General features: G+C 39.9%; 1 protein-coding gene across 3 annotated transcripts in view; it reads right to left on the minus strand.

The window, feature by feature from the left end:
* The window catches only part of Nfia (nuclear factor I A), a 378,431-nt gene that overhangs the window by 50,230 nt on the left and 301,220 nt on the right, over positions 1–26,981 (minus strand). For 2 of the 3 annotated variants that reach the window (XM_042684429.1, XM_042684417.1), the window contains exons 8-9: positions 9,750–9,928; positions 7,385–7,550 (exon numbers count right to left, since the gene is read on the minus strand). In XM_042684429.1, the coding sequence (XP_042540363.1) occupies positions 7,385–7,550; positions 9,750–9,928 (345 nt within the window). The remainder of the gene's footprint in view (positions 1–7,384; positions 7,551–9,749; positions 9,929–26,981) is intronic. The other variant, XM_042684424.1, reaches the window with a different exon arrangement.

A 26,981-nucleotide genomic window follows, 5' to 3' on the forward strand; every position in this document is an offset into this window, starting at 1 on the left:
TGGAAAATCAGATTAAGGCTTTCTGAAGCCTGCTGTCTCTCCTCATCTGGGAGAAGCCAGTGCAATCTTGCCTTGGCCTTGTGACATATTTAACTATGCACAGATAGGGATGTCACAGGTTTATCTGTTTGATTGGGCACAAACCACATCACTGTGAAATAAGGCAGGTTGCCTCTCCAAGTAGCATGATGCGATTTATTTAATCTATTAGCAAGCACAGGGACACTTTCCTTCTGTACACTTTTGCTTTAATAACTTTTCACTGAAAGTTCAGATTATGGCAGTGTTTGTCAATATAAACTTAGGAAACAGTTTCCATGTCTTCTCCCAAATCTTTTGCTTTCTTTCTTTGCTGATACAACACTGTTTTTAGATCAGAAATCAATTCATACTACAGCATAAATATACTAATATCTTCATGGAACTATTTCCTCATAGGGTTTTCACTGAAGAAGGGAGTGGCAGAGAAGATGCTTATGCTATAGGATAGATCCTCATGGTGTAGTAAAATGTAAGCCTTCTGGGTCCAAGGTGGTTGGGTGGGAATCATCTTTACAACACCTGGTTGACATCTCTCTACGCCTTAGCTTCCCTAGAGGATAGACCAGAGTAGAAGTGATGCCATTGGGTTAAAGTGAGGAGGAGAGACGATAATACCTATACTTTTTTTTTTTTTTCTTGCTGCCACTACTTAGGTTTGAACTCAAGGTCTTGAACTTTTGCTTGGCTCTTTTCTACATAAGGCTGGCACTTTACCATTACAGCCACACCTCCATTACCGGGTTTTTGATGGTCAATTGGAGATAAGTGTCTCACAGCATTTTCTGTCCAGGCTGGCTTCAAATTGTGATCTTCAGATCTTAGCCTCCTGAGTAGTTAGGATTTACAGGTGTGAGCCACCAGCACGAAGCATATACAATCTTAGTAGTGTCTAGCATGTTAGTAAGAGCTTAATACTTCTTTGTTTCAGGCTGAGCAGGCAGACATTTGCTCACACAACTTCCTAATTTGTCCAGGACCAGCACGTGGCTGGAACAAGAGAGAAGTCAGTGTTTGAGTCCCTGCCATAAACCATGGGGAAAGTAACTTGCACTTTCCTTTCTCAGTTTCCTTGTTATAAAATTCCAACCTCACAGTCAGACTAAGAAGAAGATCTGTGAAGAGCTTTGCTAACCAAAACGTATCCAACATACATTAATAGTTATCCTGGAAAATTTCTATCTCAGTCACAGATTACTGTTATGGTCTTGGTGAACAGGTTCATATTCCATTCACACTTAAGATTCATTGGAGAGATAAAAAAACAAATCCTGATGGTAGATTGTTATTATAGGCTTCCATTTTAGTGGCATTCTAGTTTTAAAAGAATCAAAAGTTCATAGCTAGGAAGGCATAAGGAAGATTGTTTATGGACCTCTTATGCATTTTCAAATTAAGGTTTTAAAAAAGAAATTTGCATACTTTATCTTCCATCATAATTCATAAGTATTTTTTTCATTATAGTTCTTTGCTACAATGCCAATCTCCACTTCAGAAAAAGAAATAATATAGAAAAGTCTATTTTTATAGTACATTCTTGGTCCCAACTGACTACACAAAAATTGGATCTTACGGTAACACAACAAACAGTGTACTTTGAATTACTATGCCACAAATAGATCCAAACATAATGAAAGATTTTTCCCCCCATCCTTGAGTTGTTGTACTCAAGACTCTTAGGAAAAATTCCATGTTTGAAAAGGAAATCCTGGCCGGGTGCTGGTGGCTCATGCCTGTAATCCTAGCTACTCAGGAGGCTGAGATCTGAGGATCACAGTTCAAAGCCAGTCTGGGCAGGAGAGACCAGAAGACTTATCTCCAATAAACCACTCAGAAAACCAGAAGTGGTGCTGTGGCTCAAGTGGTAGAGCACTCACCTAGAGCTGAAGAACTGAGGGACAGAACCCAGGCCCAGAGTTCAAGCCCCACAATTGACAGAAAGAAAGAAAGAAAGAAAGAAAGAAAGAAAGAAAGAAAGAAAGAAAGAAAGAAAGAAAGAAAGAAAGAAAGAAAGAAAGAAAGAAAGAAAGAAAGAAAGAAAGAAAGAAAGAAAGGAAGGAAGGAAGGAAGAAAGGAAGGAAGAAAGAAAGAAAGAAAGAAAGAAAGAAAGAAAGGAAGGGAGGAAGGAAAGAAAGAGAGAAAGAAAGACAAGAAGGAAAGAGAGAAAGAAAGAAAAGAAGGAAAGAGAGAGAAAAAAAGAAAAGGAAAACCTTCCCAATGAATGAGAGGATGCCTGGAGAAAAGCTCACAGCCTCGCACCTTGGCAGATCACTTCTGCAACTCAAACAGAAGTGGATTAAAATAGGCTTTTGCTCTCCATCTTGAACCCAGAACAAAGTCTCCTGTCCATTCCTGAGCTCAGTCAATGGCAATTCCATCCTTCCAGATGCTCAGGTCAAAAACCTAGGTAGTCATCATTGATTTATCTCCTCTTTTTTCAACCCATATCAAAGACATCGGCAACGTTTGTTAGCTCTGCCTTCCAAAAGTATCTGGATCCTGTCTCTTTCTCACCACCCCACTGCCCTTGCCTTCAGATTCTTGCCTGGGTGATGGTGATAGTTCCCGTTTGCCCCTCCCCTCCCCTCCTCCTCTCAGTTCAGCTTTCTACACTGTACCTGCAGATCCCTCACTTCTTAATGTACTTATATTTTGATTGTCACTTGTCCTCTTCTGATAGAGTACAAGCTGCACCAGGGCAGTTTTTTTTTTTCTTCCACTTTTGTAATTCTCAGGCTTGAAACGGTGTGTGGCAGGTAGCAGACACATTATATTTATTGAACAGAACAGCTTCATAACTGCTCTCCCTGCTTTCAAGGTTGCCCTTGGCAGTCTACTTTCAACAGGGCCTGCCAATGTTGCTGTTCAAAGCTAGATAGCCTGAATCTTCTGTTCTTGGTCTCATGAGGAGGCCATGGAAGTCCTTACACTGGCCTAGAAAGTCCTTTGGTATGAACACTGCCAATCACCTGCTCAACACCTCCCCTGATGGCACCTCCTACTTCCTTCCATTCTCCCACTGGCCATACTTTTCTCAAACTGCCAGCCAGGCTGCCTCAGTACTAACTGCGCCTCCACTCGCCAGTCTCTGCCTCTACCCCCCTCCCACCCTCCACGACCTGCTCTAACTTCTCCTTCTCACAAGGCTGTCCACAGTTCTCCCTCCTCCTACTATGCTTTTTTTCCTTATTCTTCACACTTACTGCTCTGATTGGCTTACCTCTTGCCTCTCTAGGTCAGGATTTTAATTTTTTTCTGTTAAAACCTGGAAGTGGGCTTGGCACATAGCTGATGCTCAATAAATGAGTGCAGAAGAAAGGAAGCGAGGATGGGGGGGAAGAAAGGGAATGAAAGGAAGTGAAGGAAAAAAAGAGGGAGGGAGATGAGAAAGGAGGAAAGAAGAGAGGGAAGAAGAAAGGGAGGGATGAAAAGGAAAGGAAGAGAGGAAAAGAGAAGGAAGGAAGGAAAAAGAATGGAAGGATGGAAGAAGGAAGGGCTTTTTTTCTCTAGAGTTGGGAACCCATAAAGGCAGTCAATGAGAAGGGAACTTCTCTCACTTGAACCTCAAGTTTATCACTATACCCTGTCTACAGAGATCAGTCTGTCTCGGAACACATCACCAACATGAAAGTTATTCAACTTCTTCTCCACTTCCACTTCCTCATACTTTCAGGGCATGGGGGTAGGATTTTTCCTATTAAAATGTATTTATTTTATAGATCTCCCCCCATCATTTGCATTACACCCGCGTTTCTGGCCACAGCTGCAAAGTTTAGTATTAGTGCCAGAGGCAATTGATTTAGTTAAAAAACAGATAGTCTGCTCTAAGCTGACAACCATTTGCATTTCATTATAAGGGAATATTAAAAATGTTGCCTTGGACTTTTGTCTCACACAGCACAGCACAGCACAGCACAGCACATAGCACAGCACAGAACAGCACAGCTGTCTCCCCACTTCCTCCTAACAGGCGATCTGGGAGCCTGGGCTTTTATTCCTGCTAGCGGATAAGGGAGTTGACACCTGGTTTGTCTTATATTTTTATTTATCAACTGTTTCAGAAGTTGGGGCATGGAGGAGTAGGGGACTTAAATCTCCTCCCAACATAGACCGGTATGCTTTGAGATCTTTAATTTGAAAAGCTTCTCTAATGCTACAAATCATAGCATCCCCAGCCTATCACTGTCCTCTTAGCAGAAAATGTAATAAGCAGTATGTTTCTGGAAAGCAATGTATCACTCTGAATCCAGCATATTCTTTCTTGAAAAGCCTACCCACATGGCCAATATTTAGGATGACAAAAACCTTTTCTCTTCCATCAGTAGAAGATTCTCTATTGTCTATGTTCCTGGCATCCTATGATCCAAACAGTAGACATCAAATTACCCATATCAAACCTATTTCATCTCTTCTGATGGTCTCCTTTTCTCCTCAAATCTTTAATCACTAACATAAGCTAGTTTTGCCAAGAGCTACTCCTGCTTTCTTCTCAGTGTGCTGACAAAATGCTCCAGAACTTGAAAGGGGTGAGGGAGGGGCCAAGGGGAGGGGGCAGATGAGTGAAGAGAAGAAGGTATGTATGGGGGGGGAATGTAGTTAAAAAAAATGTAGTGCATATCCTACAAAAATAAGGAAAGCAAGGGAAGGGGTGGGTTGAGAGGGAATGGGTGAGAATGTTAAAAGGGGTGACATTGACCAAGATGCACTGGATTCATAAATTGCTTTGTTGAATGGCAACTTCTTTGTACAACTAAAGATAATAATAATAATAATAACAATAATAATTTAACAAAGCAGGGATCTTCCTGTACAGGGCATTTGCTTCAGTCTATGGAGTAGACTATGGACCAAAGGCATAAACTTAATTTAGTAGTGGAGTCACTTCTGCCAAATCTATACACAATTTAGGGCAGGCATTTGGGCAGATAATACAATGCTCCAATGTATTTGGTGGGGCTGCTAATTGGGGACTGATTTCCTCGAGTCCTGTCAGGTAGGTATTATCATCTACATATTACAGATGAAGAAACTGCTTCAGAGAAAGACATACATGGCTAGCAGGCTGGAAAGCTGGGCATTTGAGACCCCTCTGTTCCATTCTTTAGATTTAATAACCGTACCATGCTATTTTCACTTCTCAAGAGTTTCATCTTCATTACTGGCAAGCTCACTACAAAACATGAGACACTGGTAGTAAGGTAGCTATTACTATACCCTTTAAAGGGTTCTGGCAGTGTCCTGCATACATTCAGCAGGAAGAGGAACAAGAAGATGGTATCCTGATGGAGTATAGGGCACAATAAGAATGTGGTTGCAGAGATGTGAAAGCTGATAGCTGATAGGTAGAGTCGGTAAACTACTTTGTTTCTCTGACTTGTTAGCAGATCCACACTAAAAGGAAACCCACTGAGCCTCTTCTCTGAAACCGTTTATCTCAGTGGAGCTTCCATGATCCACAAGTCAAGCTCAGCTTGTCATTGGACACTCATGTCTTTCTGTTTTTTTAAAAGATGGTGTCCCTCTGTGTAGCCCAGACTGCCCTTGCGCTTGCTATGTAACCCCGGCTGGCCTCAAACTTTTGATACTTTTGCTTCTGCCTGCTAAGTGTTGTGAATGTTGGATGCCTATGTACTATCACACCTGGGTGATACTGGGGATTTTTTCCTGTTGACAAGTGCTGAACTGAGCTTCCTTTTACTGACAGGCAGGTTTTTCCCTAACCCTTTTTTTTTTGGTTGCTGTTAAAGGTACTAAATTCTCATACAATGTCATCCACTTCTGCACATATTCAAAGACACAAATATTAGATAGATGCATGTCCATGAGAAATTTTGGGCATTTTGGATTCAGGAGCTTTCTCAGAATCACACTCAATGAACACGATCTGAATAGAGATTTATCTTTCCTCTTTCCTAGGTCTTTTCTCCTAATGCAGTAGTATTATGATTCTAATATCCAATGTGAGAAAGCTGGGAGGCCAGAAATCTTTATTCTTCATAGTTATCTAAGTAGTTGCCTAATCCTAATGCTATGTCGTTCCTCTCTCTTCCTATTTCTGCTGTTCAAGTTCTTGACCTTAACACTTATCCTGATCCCTCTGAGAGGAGACCCCGTTAGGCTCTGCTTGGGACCATGTCACAGTTCCTATTCTTTCATACACATCAACCCATCTTTAAAGCAATTAGGGAAAGGTGCTCATCACACTATCTATCACAGCTAGAACATCCATCACCTGGGAACTGCAGCCATCACTCTTCTTGTCATTTTTCTAGGCATTAATGAAAGCCACATTTGTGTGTTTAAGCTATTTCTAGTCCCAGCCATCTTTAAGATATCAGGATTATCTAGAAAATTGTTTATTCTCTAGTTCATCAAGTAATCATTCCCTTTATCTAGAAAGGTTTTGAAATTGTATATTTTCTGATGAAATATTCCAAGACTATTCAGAGAAGAGCCAAGAGTTCTTCTCTCTTTCCATGCAAATCTGCCCTCATTTTCCTTTTCCCAGCTATGCAACTGCCAGGGCAACTACTCTAGCCTGCCAGGCTCTCCTTGTCACTGGCAGTGATCAACACATGCACCTTTGAGTCAACAACTTAGATCTAAACACTTTTTCCCTATTGGATGCGTGAGGTATATAGCTTTTATATCCCCTCGAGTATATTTTTTCTTGGACTACAAGTTCCTGGAAGGCATGGCTACATAAAAAAAAATTCAGAAATTTTTGCTAATAATTTGCTCAAGTGGATGTTCTTTGATGATCATGGGGATAACTATTCAAAGCTACTCAAATAATACATAAAACATATTAGTTTGTAGTTCTTTTCTTTTCTTTTTGTTTGGTACTGGAGCTTGAACACAGGGCTTCGGCACTGTCCCTTAGCTTTTTCACTCAAGGCTAATGCTCTACCACTTGAGTTATAGTTCCACTTACGGCTTTTTGGTGGTTAATTGGAGATAAGACTCACAGACGTTCCTGCTTGGGCTGGCTTAGAACTGCAATTCTCAGCCTCCTAAGTAGTTAGGACTACATAAGCCACTGGTTCCTGGCTAATCTTAGACTTGAGCATGCAGTTATACAATCATTTCCACCCTGTCAGCTATTTCTACATATGGTGTAGTTACAGTGGCTACTTTGACTCTGGCTTGGGCTAGGAAATTCATACTTTAACCATCGTGTGTGTGTGTGTGTGTGTGTGTGTGTGTGTGTGTGTGTGTGTGTGTGTGTGTGTGTGTGTGTGTGTGTGTGTTGCCAGAGGCTATTCAGTGAGGGACAAATCTTAGGTGTATATTCAAGTGCACAGAGCTCCATAAGTGACCAGCACCTTGTCTCAGCCATACTTACTTGGTGAGGTGGGGGAGGCTGCCCCTCCTTCTGTTGATGTGGTTGGAGGCTTTGTGTCTGGCACCGGCAGGGGTACAGGCCTGGCCATCGGTGGTGGTGGTGGTGGGGGCAACATTGGGGTGGGAAGGAATGGGTTGTGCACCTTGCCTTGACTGCTCCCGTTGGGCTGTGAGAATGAGGGGAAGAAACAAAACACACACAAGAGAAAGAAGAAAGAAGACATCAGTCATTAGCTGCTTCTGAAAACGAAAGATGCATTAGGCACCTGCTATGTAAATTGTGATGTTTCTTTACCGATTAAATTTGTTCATAAGCCCATCAGATGGGCTTAGGAGCCTACAATCACTGAGTCCTAAACTATATTGCCCTCTTTCACATTTGTCTCCATAAAATGACTTGTCCATCTTCACTCTGGAATTGTCACCCAAGTAACCTTTTGCCAGATATGTCTTGGTTCTGTGTTAATTGCTATTTTCATTATCACAATTATTAAATATTTTAAATTTAAGTGTTTATGAATGAAGGTATTATTCAGCCATGTACATTTATACAATTAAGATCGTTTCCTAAATATACATTTGATATATATATTTTTCAAATTCAACCTTATATAACATTTAAAAAATGTGTTCAGTGAACCTAAATATTTTTTTCACATACTATATACCACTAGGCATTGAAACTTTAGAATTTAGCTAATTTCATAATTCTGCTAGGTGAAAAGATCACTTTAAATTTTGACCTAATTTGGTGAACATATGCCACAAGAATCAAATTTATTTGGTCACTTGATTTTTTAAGACAACCAAATGCCAGCTGATTAAGATGTTTTATTTTCAAAATTTCCAAAATGGTCTCCATGAAGAGACCTGTCTCAAGCTCGATAAAATTTTGATCAAAATACAAAAACCAGGAACTTCCCACAGGTATATAGGATGATGTCAAAACTATTAAATGAAAAAAAATTCGGTGTTTGGAAGGCAGATGCTTGACTTGGGTGATGAGTTCACGTGATATCATGGTTTCCAAAGTGGCCCTTCTGACTGCATGTCCAGACTCCAGTGACACACTGTTCACAGAAACAGCTCATACGTAAGCTGGATCCTAAATCAAAATTCTGCTAAATGAGATTCTGGGGCCCCAGACTTTAGGCATAAGCCTAATGATTCTGCAGAGGTAGTCTTGCTCTGCCCTCAGCATTCACTGATATATTTAGCATTGTTCCTCAAAGACTATCTTGTCTGACAATCAGAATGCTGTGAGTTCCTGCCAGCAAACTTGCCCGTGTGCTATTTCTGAGTAGGCTAAAAGTCTGTAAGTGAATGCTTTAGAATAAGCCAAGCAAATGAATACACAAGCACACTGGGAAAAAAAAGGCACCATATTGATTTGTTGTCTAGACAGAAATGTATCTGCTAACATATCACCAGCCATTAGTCAAAGCTGCCTGTTCTGGCTCAGATATGCAGAATCAGGTATTTCTGCAGAGGAAGAAGCCAGTGATAAAAGAGTGTGACATAATATCCCAAACTGGGCAGCAATAATTATGGCTAATCTGTGGTTTCATGCACAGTTATTACAAGAAAGGGAAAACCAAATTTGGCTTTATGTTGATGGTTATTTATTATTATTATTATTGACCTTGAGATGTGGCTATCCAGTGTACACATCTAGTTCTACATTTGTAATAAAACTTGTGATTTTGAAAAATCACTTTTACATTTGGGATGCTTTTTCAAATTGTGATTATTTGGTTTGAGGAAAAGAAAGAAAACAATCATTTGAAGTTACTGAATATGGTTGAGTTTTATGCAAAGATAAGTGGAAAAGATAACTACTTGCAGAAATAACAAACCATAATAAACTATGCTTCTAGCATCTTGAGTTCAAGTACTGGTCAACTTGATCTAAAGTGTTAGAAGACTGTATTTAAAAAAATATATCAACTTGGTTGATCTGAAACATCTGTCCTCCTCTGCCCCCTACCTCTTGTCACCACCCCAAACCATTATTTAAAATCATTTAGTCTTTCTATTTTGTTAACTGTTTGAGTCCTGGGGTTAGAATGCAGGAGGTGGAATTATCAGCCCACAAAACTAAAGTTATATGGTTCACCCTCAAGATGATTTATATCCATAAACTTGACAGTTGAAAACTTAACACAAACACTGTTTTGAAACTCCAGCCAATCATTCTTAGAGCAAGTTAACTTTCCCACAATCTAGAATAAATATGACATTTGCCTGCAGTCAGTCAGCACGACATTAGAACACAATGTCACATGGTCATAAGGTCTCCTCTTGTTATTTTTACATTCGGTTAGGATTTTAAAGAAATTTTTTAAAAAATAAAGAGGTTTCCTTACATTGAGGAACCCCACCTGTCCAGCCTGCTGACCAGCATCAGGGCAGACAAGTTGGACAAACTCTTTCAGCGTCTCCTGAGGGTGGTAGCGGATGGCTGGGTGCGAGAAATAAGGCCCAGGCTGCTGGATAATGGGTGATGTTGGAAAATGGAGAGTCGATGGTGTCGCGTGTGGACTTGCTGTAGGAAAAGAAAAGACAAGAATTACAGAGAGAAAGACCTGTTTGTCCAGCTGAACTATCTTCAGCCTCCTTTTTAACTTCTCCTGGCCCAATTCAGGGCATGGCTCATGTGACTGAATTTAACACTGGATAGGTCTGATGTATTCTCTTTCTATAGGATCTAAGACAAACATGGAGGTTAGATTAGGGTAGAGTTTCAAGCTGTCTTTCTATTTTCAGTGGGCATGAGTTATAAAGGCATTAATAATACTTGGTGAAGATGAAGATTATTCATTACTTTAAGAGCCTTTTTAATGAAGCAAGCAATAAAAAATGTATTTGGTAGATTAGACCTGATTTAACTGACATTACATTTGACAAATTCTAGTTTGCACATATGGATTCCCTTTCATTGAGAGCTATCCACAGACAATAATTCATTGTTAAGGCTCTTATACCCCTTTCAAGGAAATTTCTAGAGACTAATTCCGGATGAATTTTTTTGAAGTGTGTAGTAAATGATCACTTAATGAACCCATACAATTTGGGGGCTTCACTTTACATGAAGGTTTATGTTGCACTCGTTTTTTATTTTTTTAAATTGGCTTGCCATTTCAAAGCCAAGTTCAGAAATGTATAAATGTCAGAGCAGAGGAATCCATGAATTGTGTAGGCAGTGACCCCTGAGAAAAGGTCAGTCCTCTGTCCACAAAACCCGATAAAAGACTATTGCACCTGATCCCTGATAAATATAATTTGTACAAAAAGATGACATCAGATTCAAAAGCGTATATGATCATGCTATTCAGTATACACTATCTGGAAAATGACCTGTGTTATTTGTACCAGGGTGGGAAGGGGCAACTGGGGGAACACGAATGAAGGGGTTCCATTGTTCAAGAGAAGAAATGTACTCATTACTGCACTTATAAAATGGTAACCCCTTCATATAACACCTTAATAATAATAAAATTATATTAAAAACTTGTATGAGATGGCACAATAATTTTTCTAATAATTTTGTGTGTGTGTTGGTCCTGGAACTTTAGCTCAGGGCAATGTCCCTGAGTGTGTTTGCTGAAGACTAGTGCTCCGCTTGAGTTCCAACTCCATTTCTGGCTTTTGCTGGGTGGTTAATTGGAGATAGGAGTCTCATGGTCATTCCTGCCTGGGTTGGCTTTGAATTGCCACCTTTAGATCTCAGCCTCCTGAGCTGCTAAGATTACAGACATGGGCCAACAGTGCCAGGATCTAAGATAATTTCTGGCCATGAATTGGAAAGATAATAGAAAGGCTGGGGATATATACAGCCCATGTCCAGGAATGAAGCGCTCAAACCAAGCCACACCATGATTCTAATTTGCATTTTTTAACAATAGCCAGACAAAACTTTCTCATTTAGGGGAGATAAGTAAATGAATCTTTCCTTATATTTTTTTGTTTTTAGTTTAATTCTTTAAACTGAAAGTTTTTCTACTAAGAAAAATACAGGAATGGCCACATTTTTGGAGAATAACACTTTCCAAATACAAGAATGACTGACTCATAGTGCTGAAGAGAATTCAAAGTATGACAGGCTATCTTTTTTTTTTACCACTATCCCATATGTATAGCTAAGGCTGTTAAAAAGAGTAGTTGCCTATTAATTGACGAGCATGGACTTAAAATCAGAATTTTTTGTTACCTGACCCTTCTCTCGGTCATTCCCTTATCAGTAAACAGCTTTTATATCCACTGAATTGTTTGTGGCCATATACCCAGAACTGTCTGCTATTCAATAAATACTGCACAATAAATGATTGAATAAATGAGTGGTACAGAAATTAAGAAGGTAACCATAAACATGGTGAAGAAAAACTTGGTTTCTCCACCTGTTAAAGAGCCAGGGAACTTGTAGAAAAATGGATAAATGTTAAGACTGCATATAATGAATAATACATTTTGGAATCCATTATTGTCTTTGAGTTAAAACCCAGAAGCTAAAAAAGTAAAATGGCCAGTGCTTACTCTGGAAATGGTGCTGCTGGCATTTAAAAAACTAAAGAGATTTTTTTTTTCATCTAACAGGATACAGGCATCCTCATTGGTAGCCAGAAACCTTAATATAAAACCTTGAATGTAGTAGTTAGGTTTCTACATGTAGGCTGGGAATGTACTGGGCTTTAACAAAATGACGGACAACTTTTGATTCATGTGCAGTACAAAGGGTGGCACCTCATTGTCAAAAGCACTGATGGTCTGATCTTGAGGAGGAAGTGGTATTGCCTCAGATGCTCAGAGAAAGTGATGACTGATAGTTAAATAAAGAATAGTGGTGACAAATTCCTCACCTTTTACCAAAGGGAGAAAACACAATTGGAACAAACAGAAGGCTGACCAGGAAATTACTAACAATTTGAATTTACACTTTCTTTTTAAAAAAGTTTTTTTTACTAATACTTGCTGTTCACTTTTTCCTTACAACATAGTTCAATAAAACCCCAGACTATATGGTACTATAAGGAAGTAATTCTATAATGACTGATTTATTAGTCTCAATTAATTTTTAATTAATTCCAGGAAATCATCTAAGCTTGTAGTGTCAAATTAGGCAACTGCTGAATCGGCATTTATAGGGTCATCCTTTTTCTTGCTGGGGAGTTTCTGATTCAGCCAGCAGTTCACTATGGAACTTCATGCAAATCACTCAAGAACCTGAGCTTTAGTTTCTTCAAGGAGAAAATAATTGTGTTACAGACATCATAAAGGCTTGTTCATTCTTATTCAATATATGTCATTTTTCTGGAAAACCTGTTATTCCTTTTCAACTGGACAATGGGGCTCATTGAAGCTCAGTGTTAAGACTTCTTCCATGTCTAACTTTCTGCTTTCTTCTCTAGATCTTAATTTTCTTGATCTTGAATTTCTTGAACTGGATGTTCTCACTGTAAGATTTTTTTTCTTTTTTCTTTTCAATGTTACATTTCATAAAGAGTCACTGAGGTTGAATCAATCAAGCAGTAAATTCATTCAATGTATTTTGAGATGTCCAGATCCGATCCTACAGCAGACAAACTACTGTTGTGAATCTGGTGTGATGCTCATGGAATGCAGGAGGAAAGGGATGAATCCAAATTTTTGATGAAGAAAAACAGCTCTTATGGATGGGTGTGTGAGCAGTTGACACAATAAAAAAATTATAGCACATTATGTAAATGCATAGTTAGATCCTTTAAAATGTGCATTATTTACTGGAGAGTCAATAAAGGCTTTTCTCAAGTGGTTACTGTTTATTACAGTGCATCCATCTGTATCCCTGTTGATATTAATACAATTTTGTGTATGAAAAGACTACAAAATTGGCTGCTTCTGGGGTTTAAGAGGCCTAGTACCCTGGGCCAGGAGCAGCAGAGAGTGTTAGAGACAATTTACTCCGGATGCCTCTCACTACTAGCTTATTAACCTTTAACCAGCAGTCAAACTGGTTTAAAAGCAACTGGTTGGGCTTTTCACAGGAATACAAATAAGATAGGAAGGCAGGAAATTTGATCAGGTTTCTCTAACTGGAATGGAGCTGCCTACATGTCCTGAACAAAGTAGTCACAATTAAAGACATAGAGTACTAGAATTTCCCAAAGGGTGTAGTGCTACCTTATTTATTACAAATGATCATATTACTGAGTACTTAACAACAACAACAACAACAAAAAAAAACAGGCCAGGCAAGTTGATTTACTTGTTTACTCCTCCTCTACTCCCATAACCTTTTCTATATTCTTTGAAATTTCTACTGGTTCAAATGGGGGGGGGCAAGCTAAGTTCAAATACACTTACCCCCTTCCCCCCTCTCCCCCATACACATTTTTTTTGGTGCCAGTCCTGGGGCTTAAACTCAAGGCTTGGGGCTGTCCTTGAACTTTTTTGCTCAGGGCTAGTGCTCTACCACATAAGGTAAAGCTCAGATTCTGGCTTTTTGATGCTTAGTTGGAGATAAGAATCTTACAGACTTTCCTGCCCAGGCTGGCTTCAAACCAAGATCCTCAGATCTTAGCCTCTTGAGTAGCTAGGATTACAGGTGTGAGCCATTGGCACTGGGGCACACAATTACTTTTTCTTAACTTAAAAAATGCTTCTTGTCCTCCATACCTGGCTTATGAAATTATAACTCCTTAATAATAACAATAAAATTATATTAAATGTTTCTTGTTTTATTTTTATGTTTTTTTGGCACCAGTATTGGGGACTGAACTCAGGGTCTTGCACTCACTTGGCTTTTTTCACTCAAGATTGGCACTCTACCACTGAGCCATATCTCTACTTTGGGCTTCGTGCTAGTTAATTGGAGATAAAGAGTCTGACAGACTTTGAACCGCAATCCTTAGATTTCAACACTCTGAGTAGCTAGGATTACAAGCATGAGTCATCAGTGCCTGGCTGCTTCCTGTTTTAAAGCAGAATTGGTTAAGGTTGGAAAAGACCAAAATCACTACTGTATGACTGTGTATCCTTATAGACTTACATGGGCCAACAGCAATTGTCTGAGAATCGACTCTGCAGAGCAGGCCCTGCAGATACTGGACAATGCTTACTACAATAGCTAGATTAGTGAGCAGATGATGGTAAACTGTATATAAGAAGAGTACCAGTCCCTCCCACAGTATAACCCCTGTTTTCACTGTATTTGATGTTGGTATACTTTGTGGAGGGGAAGGGAAAAAATAAATTGTTTAAATAGGGATACAGGCGGACCCATTGTAACTATGAGATGTACAAGATGTTATATCAAAAATGAACTTTACAACTTTGGTGGGGGTGTGGCGAGCAGGGGTGAGGGGATGGGAGGAAGGAGATGGGAAGGGATGGGAAGGGGAAACAAAGGAGGAGGCAACAAGGCTTGATAAGAAATGTACTCATTACCTTGCCCATGTAATGGTAACCCCTCTGTACGGTATTTTCATGATAATGAAAAAAAAGGAGTACCAGGCTTGCGTACGTGTGCGTGTGTGTGTATGTGTGTGTGTGTGCACATACGTGCGCACATAGGTCAGAAACTTGCATTTTTGTAGTTTTTCTAAGACTTAGGAAAGAAAAAGAAGATAGAAGAAAGCAATCTCTTCTCCCTCAATCTCTTTTTTCCCCTCAAGCTCAAGCTCCAAAAATTCAAAGAACCCACCCACATTTTCCCTCAAACCAAAATTTCATGGGTTGGAACACAGTCTTTTCCATAACCCTGACATGCCTTAATTGCTTTATTCCTTCTCCGTGAACCACTGCAGATTCTCACAGATGGAACAGACTCTTGGATTTTTTCCACGTTAGCTTTTGCTTTTCTGGAAACAGCCTTCAAATCCTAGTCTCTGTGACCATGGGAGGTTCCATAGAGATGCTGTCAGGAGGTGACACAAACAATAAAATCTAATCCTCTTTTAGATGCAGTGTTCTCTTAAGACAGCCTTATACACAGGCTTCAGCCCTCCCAAGAACAAAGATCACTCCCAAGTCATGGCATCTGTAAAACCTCATGGTCTTCCATTAATTAAGGCAGTGGTAACAGGTGAGGTTTCCAGGTCTTTCTCTATTGTCACAAGACCCAGCTACCCATCTGTCTACATCAGGAAGATGTCCTTTATGTAAAAATCTCCATTGTTGGGGGCTGGGAAGGTGGCTCAGTGATAGAGCGCTTGCCTTGCATGCATGAGGCTCTGGGTTCGATTCCTCAGCACCACATAAGCAAAAAGAAAAAAAAAAGCTGGAAGTGGCACTGTGGCTCAAGTAGTAGAGCGCTAGCCTTGAGCTGAAGAGCTGAGGGACAGCGTCCAGGCCCAGAGTTCAAGCCCCACAACCGGACCCCGCCCCCCAAAAAACCAAAAAAATCCATTGTCACAGAGTGAGAGGTAGCACTGAGATTTCCTGACTACTCCCTAGTTAGAAGTTAAGATTTAAAAAAAGGTAAAGCTCCAAAAGGAGAAAGCAAGAAAAAAAGAAGAAAAATAAAAAGAAGTCTTCCATAAAAGACTACTCATACTACTTCTTCAGAAATTCAAAACCACAATATATAACACCATTATGGGCTACCTAAAGCTGGGAGATCTATCTTAATGGCCTAGCTATAATTTATAAATCATGCATGAATCAGACCTGCCATTTATGAAAGCCAAGAAGTTTGGAGTTATAGGATTTAACCGGCCCAAGGAAAGAGGAATTGGCAAGGGTTTTCAAACCCTCAGGAGGTGGAGCCTTTTCTAAATAACAAAGCATTTGACTCAAGGCAAGCTGAGGTTTTCCAAAACAATTTTTTCTTCCAAAACACATTTAGTTAGTACCTATCTTTAACATCACGGAGGCGCGTGTAAGAGGACCTGAAAATGTCAATTGAGAGAAATAGATGACATTGTGCGAGACTTTTCAAAACACCAATGTTTTTATATTACTGCTACCAGATGAGGTAGCATTACACATGGTACAGTAGGTTTTGTTTTGTTTTTACCATAGCTGATGATTCCATTTGAACTAATGAGATCTTCTGATGGAAATTAAATCTCAATGCCTTTTGAAAAATCAGATCTCTCCCTTCTCCCAATAAAGACAAGGTAGTTTTTAAATCTTATTAAAATCTGTGTTTCTCAAAGGCATGAGCTTCTGCCAAGTCTAGGCCAGGAGTTGGCAAATACTGTCTGTAGAGACTAGATAGTAAACCAGTTACTTGGCAGTCCCCAAAGATCTTTGCGACTATTACCCAACTCTGTGAAGTGGTGAATCAGTTATGAACATATCATTAATAAAAGGACATGGCTGTGTTCTAATAAAACTTCATTTTTCATAACAGAAGAGGGCTGGATTTGATTTGCAGGCCTTGTGTCAACCCACATAATTGCTGTGCACTCTCAACACCTGTTAAACTCTGCAGCAGGAGCCTGACAATCATGCTTTTCCTCTCTTCTCGGCAAACCATGCTGTGGTCCCAGCAAGCATTTCTGATGAAGCTTAGTCTTCTAAATCCTCCCAAGGCAATCAGAATGTCACCCAGACCTCACTAACTACCACAACCCTACTATTGTGCCCCGCTACCATTGTTTACTATGCTTTGGTTTGTGAGAAGTCTCTCTTAACAGTATTAGTATGACAGGAAAGGATGGGGCAGACAACACATTGCTTAGAATCTGCTCCTGTGTTCTATGCCAGTTCTGATTGTAGAGCCCACTGGGGGAAAGAGGTGGTAGAGTAAGAAGTACCAGTTGTTTCTTGGGAAAAAATGAGAGTATGGGACTATTTGTCAAAGGGCATCAGCATGAGTACAGGCATAGAGGTCTTCAAGAATAATATCACAAACAACAAAATGCAAAAACCAATACAAGACACAGCGACCACCTAGATCTCATAGTCAGATACCCATGTGCAATGACTTGTAAAGATGCTTTATTGACCAGATACTTTAAATCTCTGCCTTTACTTAAAACTCAGATTGTAACAGCCTAGAAGCTGACTTATGGGGTTACCTTCTTCTAGACATTTTTTCATTTTTCATTTGAGTATGCATTCTGGGGGCCCATACTCATATTGCCTCTCCTTTTACCATTCAGGCTTCTGACACTGAATTTCTCCCAACCAAATGGCGAGCTTGACCGCTCCATGGTTCCCAAACATAGACACAATGGAAATCCCCATCGTACCCTTGAAAGGCCCACTGTGTTAGTTATTGGGAGTTTGCTGAGCAGAAAGCAGACTTAAAAAAACAAACAAACAAAATGAAACACTTTCTAAGAGTCTGAAGGGTTGTTGTTGTTGTTTTTTTTTTGGTCAGACTTGGGATTTGAACTCTAGTAGGCCTGGGCGGTGAACCTGAGCTTTTGTGTTCAAGACTGGTGTTCTACCACTTGAGCTATAACTCTACTCCCAGCTTTTCATGGTTAAGTGGAGATAAGAGTCTCACAGACTTGCCTGCAAGGGCTGTCTTTGAACTTTGATCCTTATATCTCAGCCTCTGGAGTAGCTAGGATTATAGGCATGAGTTACTAGCATCCAGCAAGTATGAAGTATTTTGGAGGCAAAGATTTTCTTTCTTTCTTTCTTTTTTTTTAATTGTGAAAATACTGTACAGAGGGGTTACAATTACATAGGCAAGATAATGAGTACATCTTATCAAGCATTGTAGCCTCCTCCTTTGTCTCCCCTTCCCATCCCTTCCCATCCTCCTCCTGCTTCCTCTCCCTCCTCCTCCCCCCCACCAAAGTTGTAAAGTTTGTTTTCTTTAAACGATTTGTTTTCCTCCTTCCCCTCCACAAATTATACCGACATCAAATACAGTGAAAGCAGGGGTTATACTGTGGGGGAGGGACATATAAAGCAACAAAGAAACAATTTTATAAATGTGTTAAAGATTTTCTAATTAGATAAAGGGACCTAAATCTTAGCCTCACTTCTGCCTCTAGATGGTTTATTAATGTGAGCAATTTTTATTTCCCTTAGTTCAAAATATAGAATTTGAATGAACTAATCACCAAGGCTCACCTACTTTTAAGTTCTGGAGGGGTAGAGTCTACTTTTAAGTTCTAGTGGATTGTATTTACAAATCACTTGAACAACTGGTCTACAGTAGTAAAATCCAAATGTAAAGGATCAAGGACAAAAGAGCATGTCTCAGTTAGAAGAGGAATTTATTTTAAAAATGTTTCTGGGATACTCAGTTACAGGGGGTATCTGGATTGTCTTTAAGATACCTTGGCTTTGAGGGTTATTTATAATTTTAAAGACCCTAAGTGTGCTAGTTTGCAGTCTGTGACACAGCCCCAGCCTTTGTCCTGACAGGACCTCTCTGAATTGACCACATTCATGCACTAATTGCCTAAGCTGCCATGATGGATGATGTGAAATGTGCTCAAGTAACATGCAACAGCTGTGATTATTGCAAATACTAAGAGTGATAATTTAATAGGCAAAGTTGACAAGAATCCAGTTCTGTGAGGGGAACTTGGACTTCCACATAATACTATGAGAGAAGAGATGAGGAATGAAAAACAAATCAAAACAATTACTTGAGGGGAAAAAAATCCCCAACCATCATATCCTGGCTGATTTCAGAGGTTAATAGAAACAGACAGGAAATCCTTTTATTGCTTGTTGGAAGAGCAGGTTTTTGCTTGTCCTAGCTACTCAGGAAGCTGAGAGCTGAAGATCACAGTTTGAAGCCAGCTTAGGCAGGAAAATCCATGAGACTCTTATTTGCAATTAACCAGCAAAAGGCCAGAACTGGAACTGGTGACTTAAGTGGCAAAGTACCAGGCTCGAGTGAAAAACCTAAGGGATAGGGGCCTAGAGTGAGTTTCAAGCCTCATTACTGGTTCTTGTGCAAGAAAAAAAAAAAAAGGTTCTTTTCCCCATGGTAGGAACTTGGAGCTGTTTAGATTGTTTGTGCTGCAATCTGAGGAGATATGACCTGTGAATTAAGGTCACACAGAGAAGACCAGAGAGAAAAAAAAGGTATCATTTGAGCACCTGCATCCATCTCTACCTGCACCATAATCCCACAGACTTTTTCAGATACATGAGTCAATCCATTATCTTCTTTTGTTGGAGTGGAGAAGTGGGGTAAGCTATTTGATTGGGTTTCTTTCACTTGAAAGAATCCTTTCTAAAATATCTCTTGTTCATTCCCTGGTATTCAACCACTTTTATTATGGCTTCACACTGTGTCAACGAAGGTAGCTGAATAAATTCAAATCTCTACAAATACTTGAAATATTATCAAATGTTATATTATCCCCCGGACTTCTTTTAATGCCTTATTTCCCTCTCATTAACCTCAGCCTAGGAATAGCTATTTGTCTCTTCTACTAGGTTTTAAGGCAGGACTAATTTGTCTGCTGATTTGTTAGGACCTAGCACAGTGCTCAGAAGATAAATACTCAATACTTGTTTGCTGAATTAACTCATATAAGCAATAGTCTCTTGTGGTTACTTGAGGTGATTCTCCATTTGATAAGAGCTATGGCTGAAGGAAGGATTGTTAAAGCAAAGCCTTCTACGTGGCTAGAGTGCTACCCACCATGGGATTGATACTGGGGCTTGAACTCAGGGCCTCAAATTCTTGCTTGGCCCTTTCACTCTAAGTTAGTGCTCTACCACTTGAGCCACACCTCTATTTCCAGCGTTTTTCTCGTTAAATGGAACTAAGACTCTCAAATTTGTCTGTTGGGCTGGTTTTGAACTTCAATCCTCAGATCATAGCCTTTTGGGTAGCTAGGATTATAGACATGAGCATGGCATCCATCAGGAGTTCCCTATTCTTTCAACCATACAAAGAATGATGGAGAATCCTGGCTTTCTCCCTTCCCTAAGATCATGTTTCCCTTTCCAGGAATGCGAGTTTCCTCTCCAGGAGGAATTCACAAGAAGAGAACCAGGGACAAAAGAGTGTAGAATGAAGGATGTGAGATCACTCCAAGGGAACAGGAAAAAACAAAAACAAAACAAAACAAAAAAAAACAACCAACAGAACACTGATAAAAGGACCAGGAAAGAGTAAGAGAAAATGTCTTTATGGTTGTTCACTGCATAATTGAACACTTGGTTACACAAGGCATTTCACTTCCTCTTATTCATGTTTCCCAGTTTTGTATAGGTGGAAAAAGAATGGTTGATGTAAGGTAAACGATTTGCAAAGCTTAAACACATCCCATGTGGCTGGGCAGCACCTGAATTCTATTCTGGCTGACTCTGCTGCCAGAAATACCTCTTTTTTTGTATTTCCTGCTCCCATTTAGACTGCTATTACTATTATTTAAATTAGTTGTTTTATTTTTTCAGAAGACAAATGGCCTACTTCCTTGTGCTGTATTTTGGTCATCGGCCCTTACCGTCCAAGTAGAATGTGGCAACTCTAAAAGATATTCCATATGTATTCTACACACATGGAAAAGGAATTGGTTGGGGATGAGGGAGCTACTGATATTTACTATGAAGAAATGGCAAATAACAAGTGTAACTTTTTCTGTGGAAATACAATTTTTAAAGAACACCTGTGTGCCTGCGTATGATTAAACACACCAGTTTCCACAATGCAAAAGTTACAGGCTGGAATGGTGACTATCTTAATCTTGGGATCACAGGACAGGATGGATTCCCATTTCTGATATTATATGTACCCCTTTCCCTACATGAACACTAACTAAGCTCAGAACACATAAACACCATTGAAGCTACAGCTCCATGCTACCGTAATCCACTTAAATTTCACATGATTTATGATTCTGTCAATAGGGGAGTATCACAGTCCAGAGCTGAAGCTTAAAGCTGAGCTTTATATTTAAAACTGCAAGTTTGCGGGGGGGGGGGGGGGGAATGGAGGGTGTGAGGGGGAAGGACAGAGAGAGAGACAGACACAGAAAGAGAGAGGGAGAGAGGGAGAGAGAGCTGCTATGCAAGTTCAATCTTGAGTTTTTATTTTACCTTGAAAACTGAAAAGCAAATAAAGTATAAACATGGAATTCACATTAGATTATGCTCAGCCAGCAAGAAAGAACTATTAGAAACTTCTCTGACTATGCAAGTTTCCTTATCCAAAAGTCCAAGTGCAGGATTATCAGAAGTGGCATTGGGGAGGGGGTATCTAGGGGTAACCACTGGCCTCCCCATGCAAGCACACGTATGTGTGTGTGTGTGTGTATGTGTGTGTGTGCGCGCGCGCATGCGTGTATGTGTGTTTATGTGTGGGACTGACGGACAGGAGAATCTGAGGAGAAGCAGCTTTGTCAGGATGAGCAGGAATGTTGGCCACTGGGCTAATCGCTCCATTCACCTTAGCATTCCCTCCTACCCTATTCCCAGGGGGCTTTTGCCTCTTGAAGAGATTAAGGAGCCAAGTGGTCTCCCTCCTGTCTTCCCTAGGACAACATATTAGCATGATTCCACTACAGAGGAGCTCTCTTTAGAAGTTTGCTGCTGGGGATGAGAAATTAACCCAGCAGGGTGTCCCACACATCTATCTTCGTACAAATTATTAGTGTAATAGAGCTTTTAGTTATGCATTTATCTGGTAATTATTGAACAGTTACACAAAACCAAGCTGAGTAGTCATGGCCCTTTATGAGGTTCGCTCGGTGGGTGGCCTTATAGTTAATTTAGGATGGTTCTCCACCAGGCAGTTCACTTGCAGACAAATTAGCCAAACAGCCTTCTCCTTTAAATATTTTCCATGTCACAGTGAAACTCTTTACAATACAATAAAGGTACAGTTTTAATTACACGCTTCCTGACTTTTGTTTAGTTGTAGTTTTAAAACATTTGCTGGCACTGTTTTTTTCCTTTGGCTGGGCAGTAATAGCTGGTTGTAAGTATCTGGCTAATGAATTTAATAATTTCCTGAATGGAGACTAAAAGAGCCTTTGCTAAAATGCTGCATTTCCTCTTTACCGTCCAGTTACCTCCAATCCCATAGATGCTGTTTCCCATTAAGTCGGGCACTGCGTTTGCATTTACCTTCACCCTCTGCCCAAACTTTTTCCATGTTTCTCAGAGGTGGGAATGCTAGGTTCTATGTCTGCATTTGAAAATCACTTCTGGATTCTCCTACTGGAGAAAGACCATGCAATATTTGCCCAAATGCTGTTCTCTGATAATAAACCAACACCTCACATCTGTCTGTCTGTTGGCAGACGGTTTTAGCACCTTGCCGGCAACAGATACTTAATTACTTCTCATTTTCTCTAGATGATTCTATTGCACTAAAACAGGAGAGACAAATTAGACATTCTACAACTAAGTTAAATGCTTTCCTAAGCAGCAAGGAAATTTGCAGGTAAGATAGGAGAATGTTGGAAAAACCTACCACCTGGGAGCTATGCCGAAGGCCAGATGCCATGGTTATGGTAATGGTAAAGGATCAGGGCAAGTTCCTTTTTGAGGGCTCATAGTTGGAGACACAATACCCTACATAAGTCTTCTGTAACAAGTGACCAAAAACTTTGAGTTCATTTCGCTTAATTCTAATCAAAGTAGAAGCTGTGAAATAAAAACAAACAAGTACCAAAGGCACAAATATCAAACACTTCAACATGTTAGAAATTTCCAGATGTAGGCCCAAATACATGTACTTGAATATTTGATATTCAAGAGAAGGAGATAGAAGAACTCCATTTTCCTAAAAACATTCTTTCTGCTTCAATCAAATCTATGCATTGATTGATTTATCCAGCAAACTATTGAATGTTTTTGTTTTGTTTTGTTTTGCTTTTTAGTGCTAGTTCTGGGGCTTGAACTCAGGGCCTATGCTTCTTTTACTCAAGGCTAGCACTCTACCACTTGAGCTAGAACTCCACTCCAATTCTAGCTTTTTGGGGGGAGTAAATTATTAGAGATCAGAGTCTCATAGACTTTCCTGCTCTGGCTGGCTTTAAACTGCAATTCTCAGATCTCAGCCTCCTAAGTAGCTATTACAAGTGTGAGTCACTGGTGTCCTTGAGTGCTTTCTTTATGTGAGGAAAGGTGGCAAGGAGTTGAGGGACGGCAATAATGATGTAGTCCTTGTTATCTAATGAGGACTGTAGCCTTCTATGTATTACCTCTTCTTTCCTGCTGCTGTTACTATCCCTGTGTTATTAGGAATCCACACCCTCAGCTATGCCTGGTGACCTCTACTTCCTGGAAGGTGATCTTAATGCTCATAATTCTCTGCAGTATATTTTTCTTGGCCAAACTAGGAGATATTGTTAACTTCAGACCCTCAGAGGTTCCATCATTAAGAGCAAGATCTCTGTTTGGGCCAGGAGGATCGTGGATTTAGAGAGGTTTACAGAGCATATAAACTGCTGACTATCTCTCCAAACAGAAACCAGCATGACTCTTTGAGAGCTGCACAATAAATCTTTCATTTATATGACCATTGTTTTAGTATATATTATGCATATTTTCAGAATCAGGACAATTTTACTTCTAAGCTCTCTCTCTGTATCTGTCTCTGTCTCTCTGTGTGTGTATACTAATAAAGATGTGGGGATGTTTTCACTTTTAATTCCTCAGTTCCAATAGCATGACTTGTTTTCAGTTACTCTGCTTTCCATATGACAAACAGAAGGTGAATGGTCTGTTCTCATGCCTGTGTGGACTATTGCAACATGTTGACATAGTATTTCTCTGTGATGGTGCCTTTGTCCTTGTCCTCTATGAAAACCATGCTTCTCTGACCTCAATATAGGATGAGTATCCTTTTTCTGAAATGCTTGGCAACAGAAGTGTTTTTAATTTTTAAAACAAAAAATTGAAATATTTGCCTAAACTTTACCAATTGGACATCTCTGAAATCTGAAATCTAAACCACTCCAAAAATTGAGGGATGATATTCTATTCAAAATGTTTCATCTTTTGGAGTGATTCAGATTTCAATTTTTCAGATCAGGGTTACTTAACCTGTGATACAACTGATGGTTTTCTGTTTCTCTTACCAACCAGGAGATAAGTACTCTGAGGACAGAATCTGGGCTTCTCTTCCTTGCTCTGCTCAATAACCAGGAAAAGTACTTGTACACGATAAGCACTTGATAAATATGTATGGTAAAAATCTTCATGGGTCCCCAAGTGGTAAAATTTCTCCATTGAAGAAAGCCCAAATGATTTCAAATGTTTTTGAATGTCACTTGTACCTTACAGAAACCCTGGATTTGCCAGTAGCAAGGAACCATAGATTAATAAAAGGAAAAGCTAAGTGATTTGTTTATGACTGCTAAGAAAAGAAACTTGGTGTGATAACATAGGTTGAATCATGATTATCAAATATTTAAATGGCCATGTTTTGTCTTTGACTCAATGTATCTGGCCATAAAAGAAATGCAAATCAAGACAACATTGAGATTCCACCTCATCCCAGTTAGAATGGCCATTATTAAGAAAACTAATAATAATGGATACTGGTGGGGATGTGGCCAAAAGGGAAGCCTACTACACTGTTGGTGGGAATGTAAGCTTGTTCAACCACTCTGACAAGCAGTATGGAGGTTCCTTAAAAGACTAAACATAAGCCAGGTGTGGTGGCTCACGCCTGTAATCCTAGCCACTCAGGATGCCAAGATCTGAGGATGGTGGTTCAAAGCCAGCTTGGGCAGGATAGTCCGTGAGACTCTTATCTCCAATAAACTTCTCAGAAGAGCTCAGGGACAGCACCCACGGCCAGAGTTCAAGACGCACAACCGACCAAAAGTAAAAAAAGAAAAGAAAAAAAAGACTGAACATAGAGCTCCCCTATGACACAGCAATCCCACTCCTGGGTATTTACCCAAATGACCACAATCAAGGCTATACTAAAGCCACCAGTACAACCATGTTCATAGCAGTATTATTTTACCATAGCTAAGATATGGAACCAATCCAGATGCCATTCAGCAGATGAGTGGATCAAGAAAATGTGGTATATATACACAATGGAATTCTATGCTTCAATCAGAAAGAATGGCATTGCCCCATTCGTAAGGAAATGCAAAGACTTGGAAAAAAAAATTTAAAAAGTAAGCCAGACCCAAAAAAACACAGGATGCATGGTTTCCTTCATTTGTAATAACCAGAATATGTTTATGATATTCCTAGCAAAGGATCACCATAGCTCAATAGCTAAGTGCATATGACCATATAAAATGAAGCTTGTCAGGGGCTGGGAAGGTGGCTCAGTGGTAGAGTGCTTGCCTTGCATGCATGAGGTCCTGGGTTCGATTCCTCAGCACCACATAAGCAAAAAGAAAAAAGCCGGAAGTGGCGCTGTGGCTCAAGTGGTAGAGTGCTAGCCTTGAGCTGAAGAGCTGAGGGACAGCGCCCAGGCCCGTAGTTCAGGCCCCACTACCGGACCCCCCCCCCCCAAAAAAAAAACCAAAAAACAAAAAATGAAGCTTGTCAAAAAAAAAAAGTGAAGCTTGTCAACATGAACTCCAAAAATGGGAACGAGGTTTTTATAATGCACTGTTTGCAGTTATTTCTTTTTCTTTGTTTCTCTTTGGTTTATGCCCTGTTATCACTGTTTTTGATTTCCGTATCCTTTGTCTTGTATATACTTTTATCTCATTTGCAGAAGGGAAGAGAAATCACAGAAGCAGGCAGGACAAAAGGTGAACCAATGCAAGAGTGATACTCACTAGATAATATGTTGGAAATTAACTTTACAACTATGGGTGGAGGGGGAGGAGGGTATAAGGGGGGTAGAAAGAGAAAATGAGGGAGGTGGTAACACTGTTCAAAAAGAAATGTACTCATTAACTTACTTAGGTAACTGTAATCCCTCTGTATATTACCTTTACAAAAAAGAGGGTGAAAACAAACTGGTTTAGTAAATGCAACTTATTTCTTCCAGTGGGGTAGAAAAAGGTAAGAACTCCTGAAAATAAGGAAAAAACACTGAACTGGAGATTTGAATACTGATCTTAGAGCCAGCCAGCTCAGATGTCTCATCTGTAAGAGTCATGTGAGATATGTAGACCTGCTAGCCCAGATAGATCCCCTCCATTTACAGATTTATGAAATCCTAATTCCAAAGAAACTAACAGTATGCCCGGCTACATTTACCATTTTAGACTTTTGGGGCTTTCTTGCAGCTAGAAGGGACCATGTATCATGGTAATAGCATGTCTTGGATATAAGTTTATCTCATTTGCAGAAGGGAAGGGGAATCACAGAAGCAGGCCGGACGAGGGGTGAAGCAATGCAGAAGTGATACTTTCCCCTCCTTCTATCCCCTTTTTCTTCTTGGCATGCAGATGTAAGGCAAGAGTCTAATAGTCATACTGTAAAAACAAAACAAAACAAAAAGAAACCCTCAACAATCCATAGCTCTCTTGGTCTATTTTGTGTCCCTATAACAAAATACCTAAGACAGAGTCTTTTTATAAAGAAAGTAAGTTTAATTGATTCTATTTTCTTGTTGGTCTAAGAGTATGGTTCTAGCATGCTGGTAAGGGCCCTCGGGTTGTGTTACAACATGGCAGAACAAAAAGAAAGGAAAAAGGCTATGTGCAGAAGGGGCATGTGTGTGAGCTAGGAAGCACAGAACAGGGGAGAGCCATGTTCACACTTTTTACAACAATGCACTCTCTTGAATTAATCCACTCCTACCCAACCCGTTA

The sequence above is a fragment of the Dipodomys spectabilis genome, unplaced genomic scaffold (assembly GCF_019054845.1).
Source record: "Dipodomys spectabilis isolate Male_0828 unplaced genomic scaffold, ASM1905484v1 ptg000002l, whole genome shotgun sequence".
NCBI lineage: Eukaryota > Metazoa > Chordata > Mammalia > Rodentia > Heteromyidae > Dipodomys > Dipodomys spectabilis.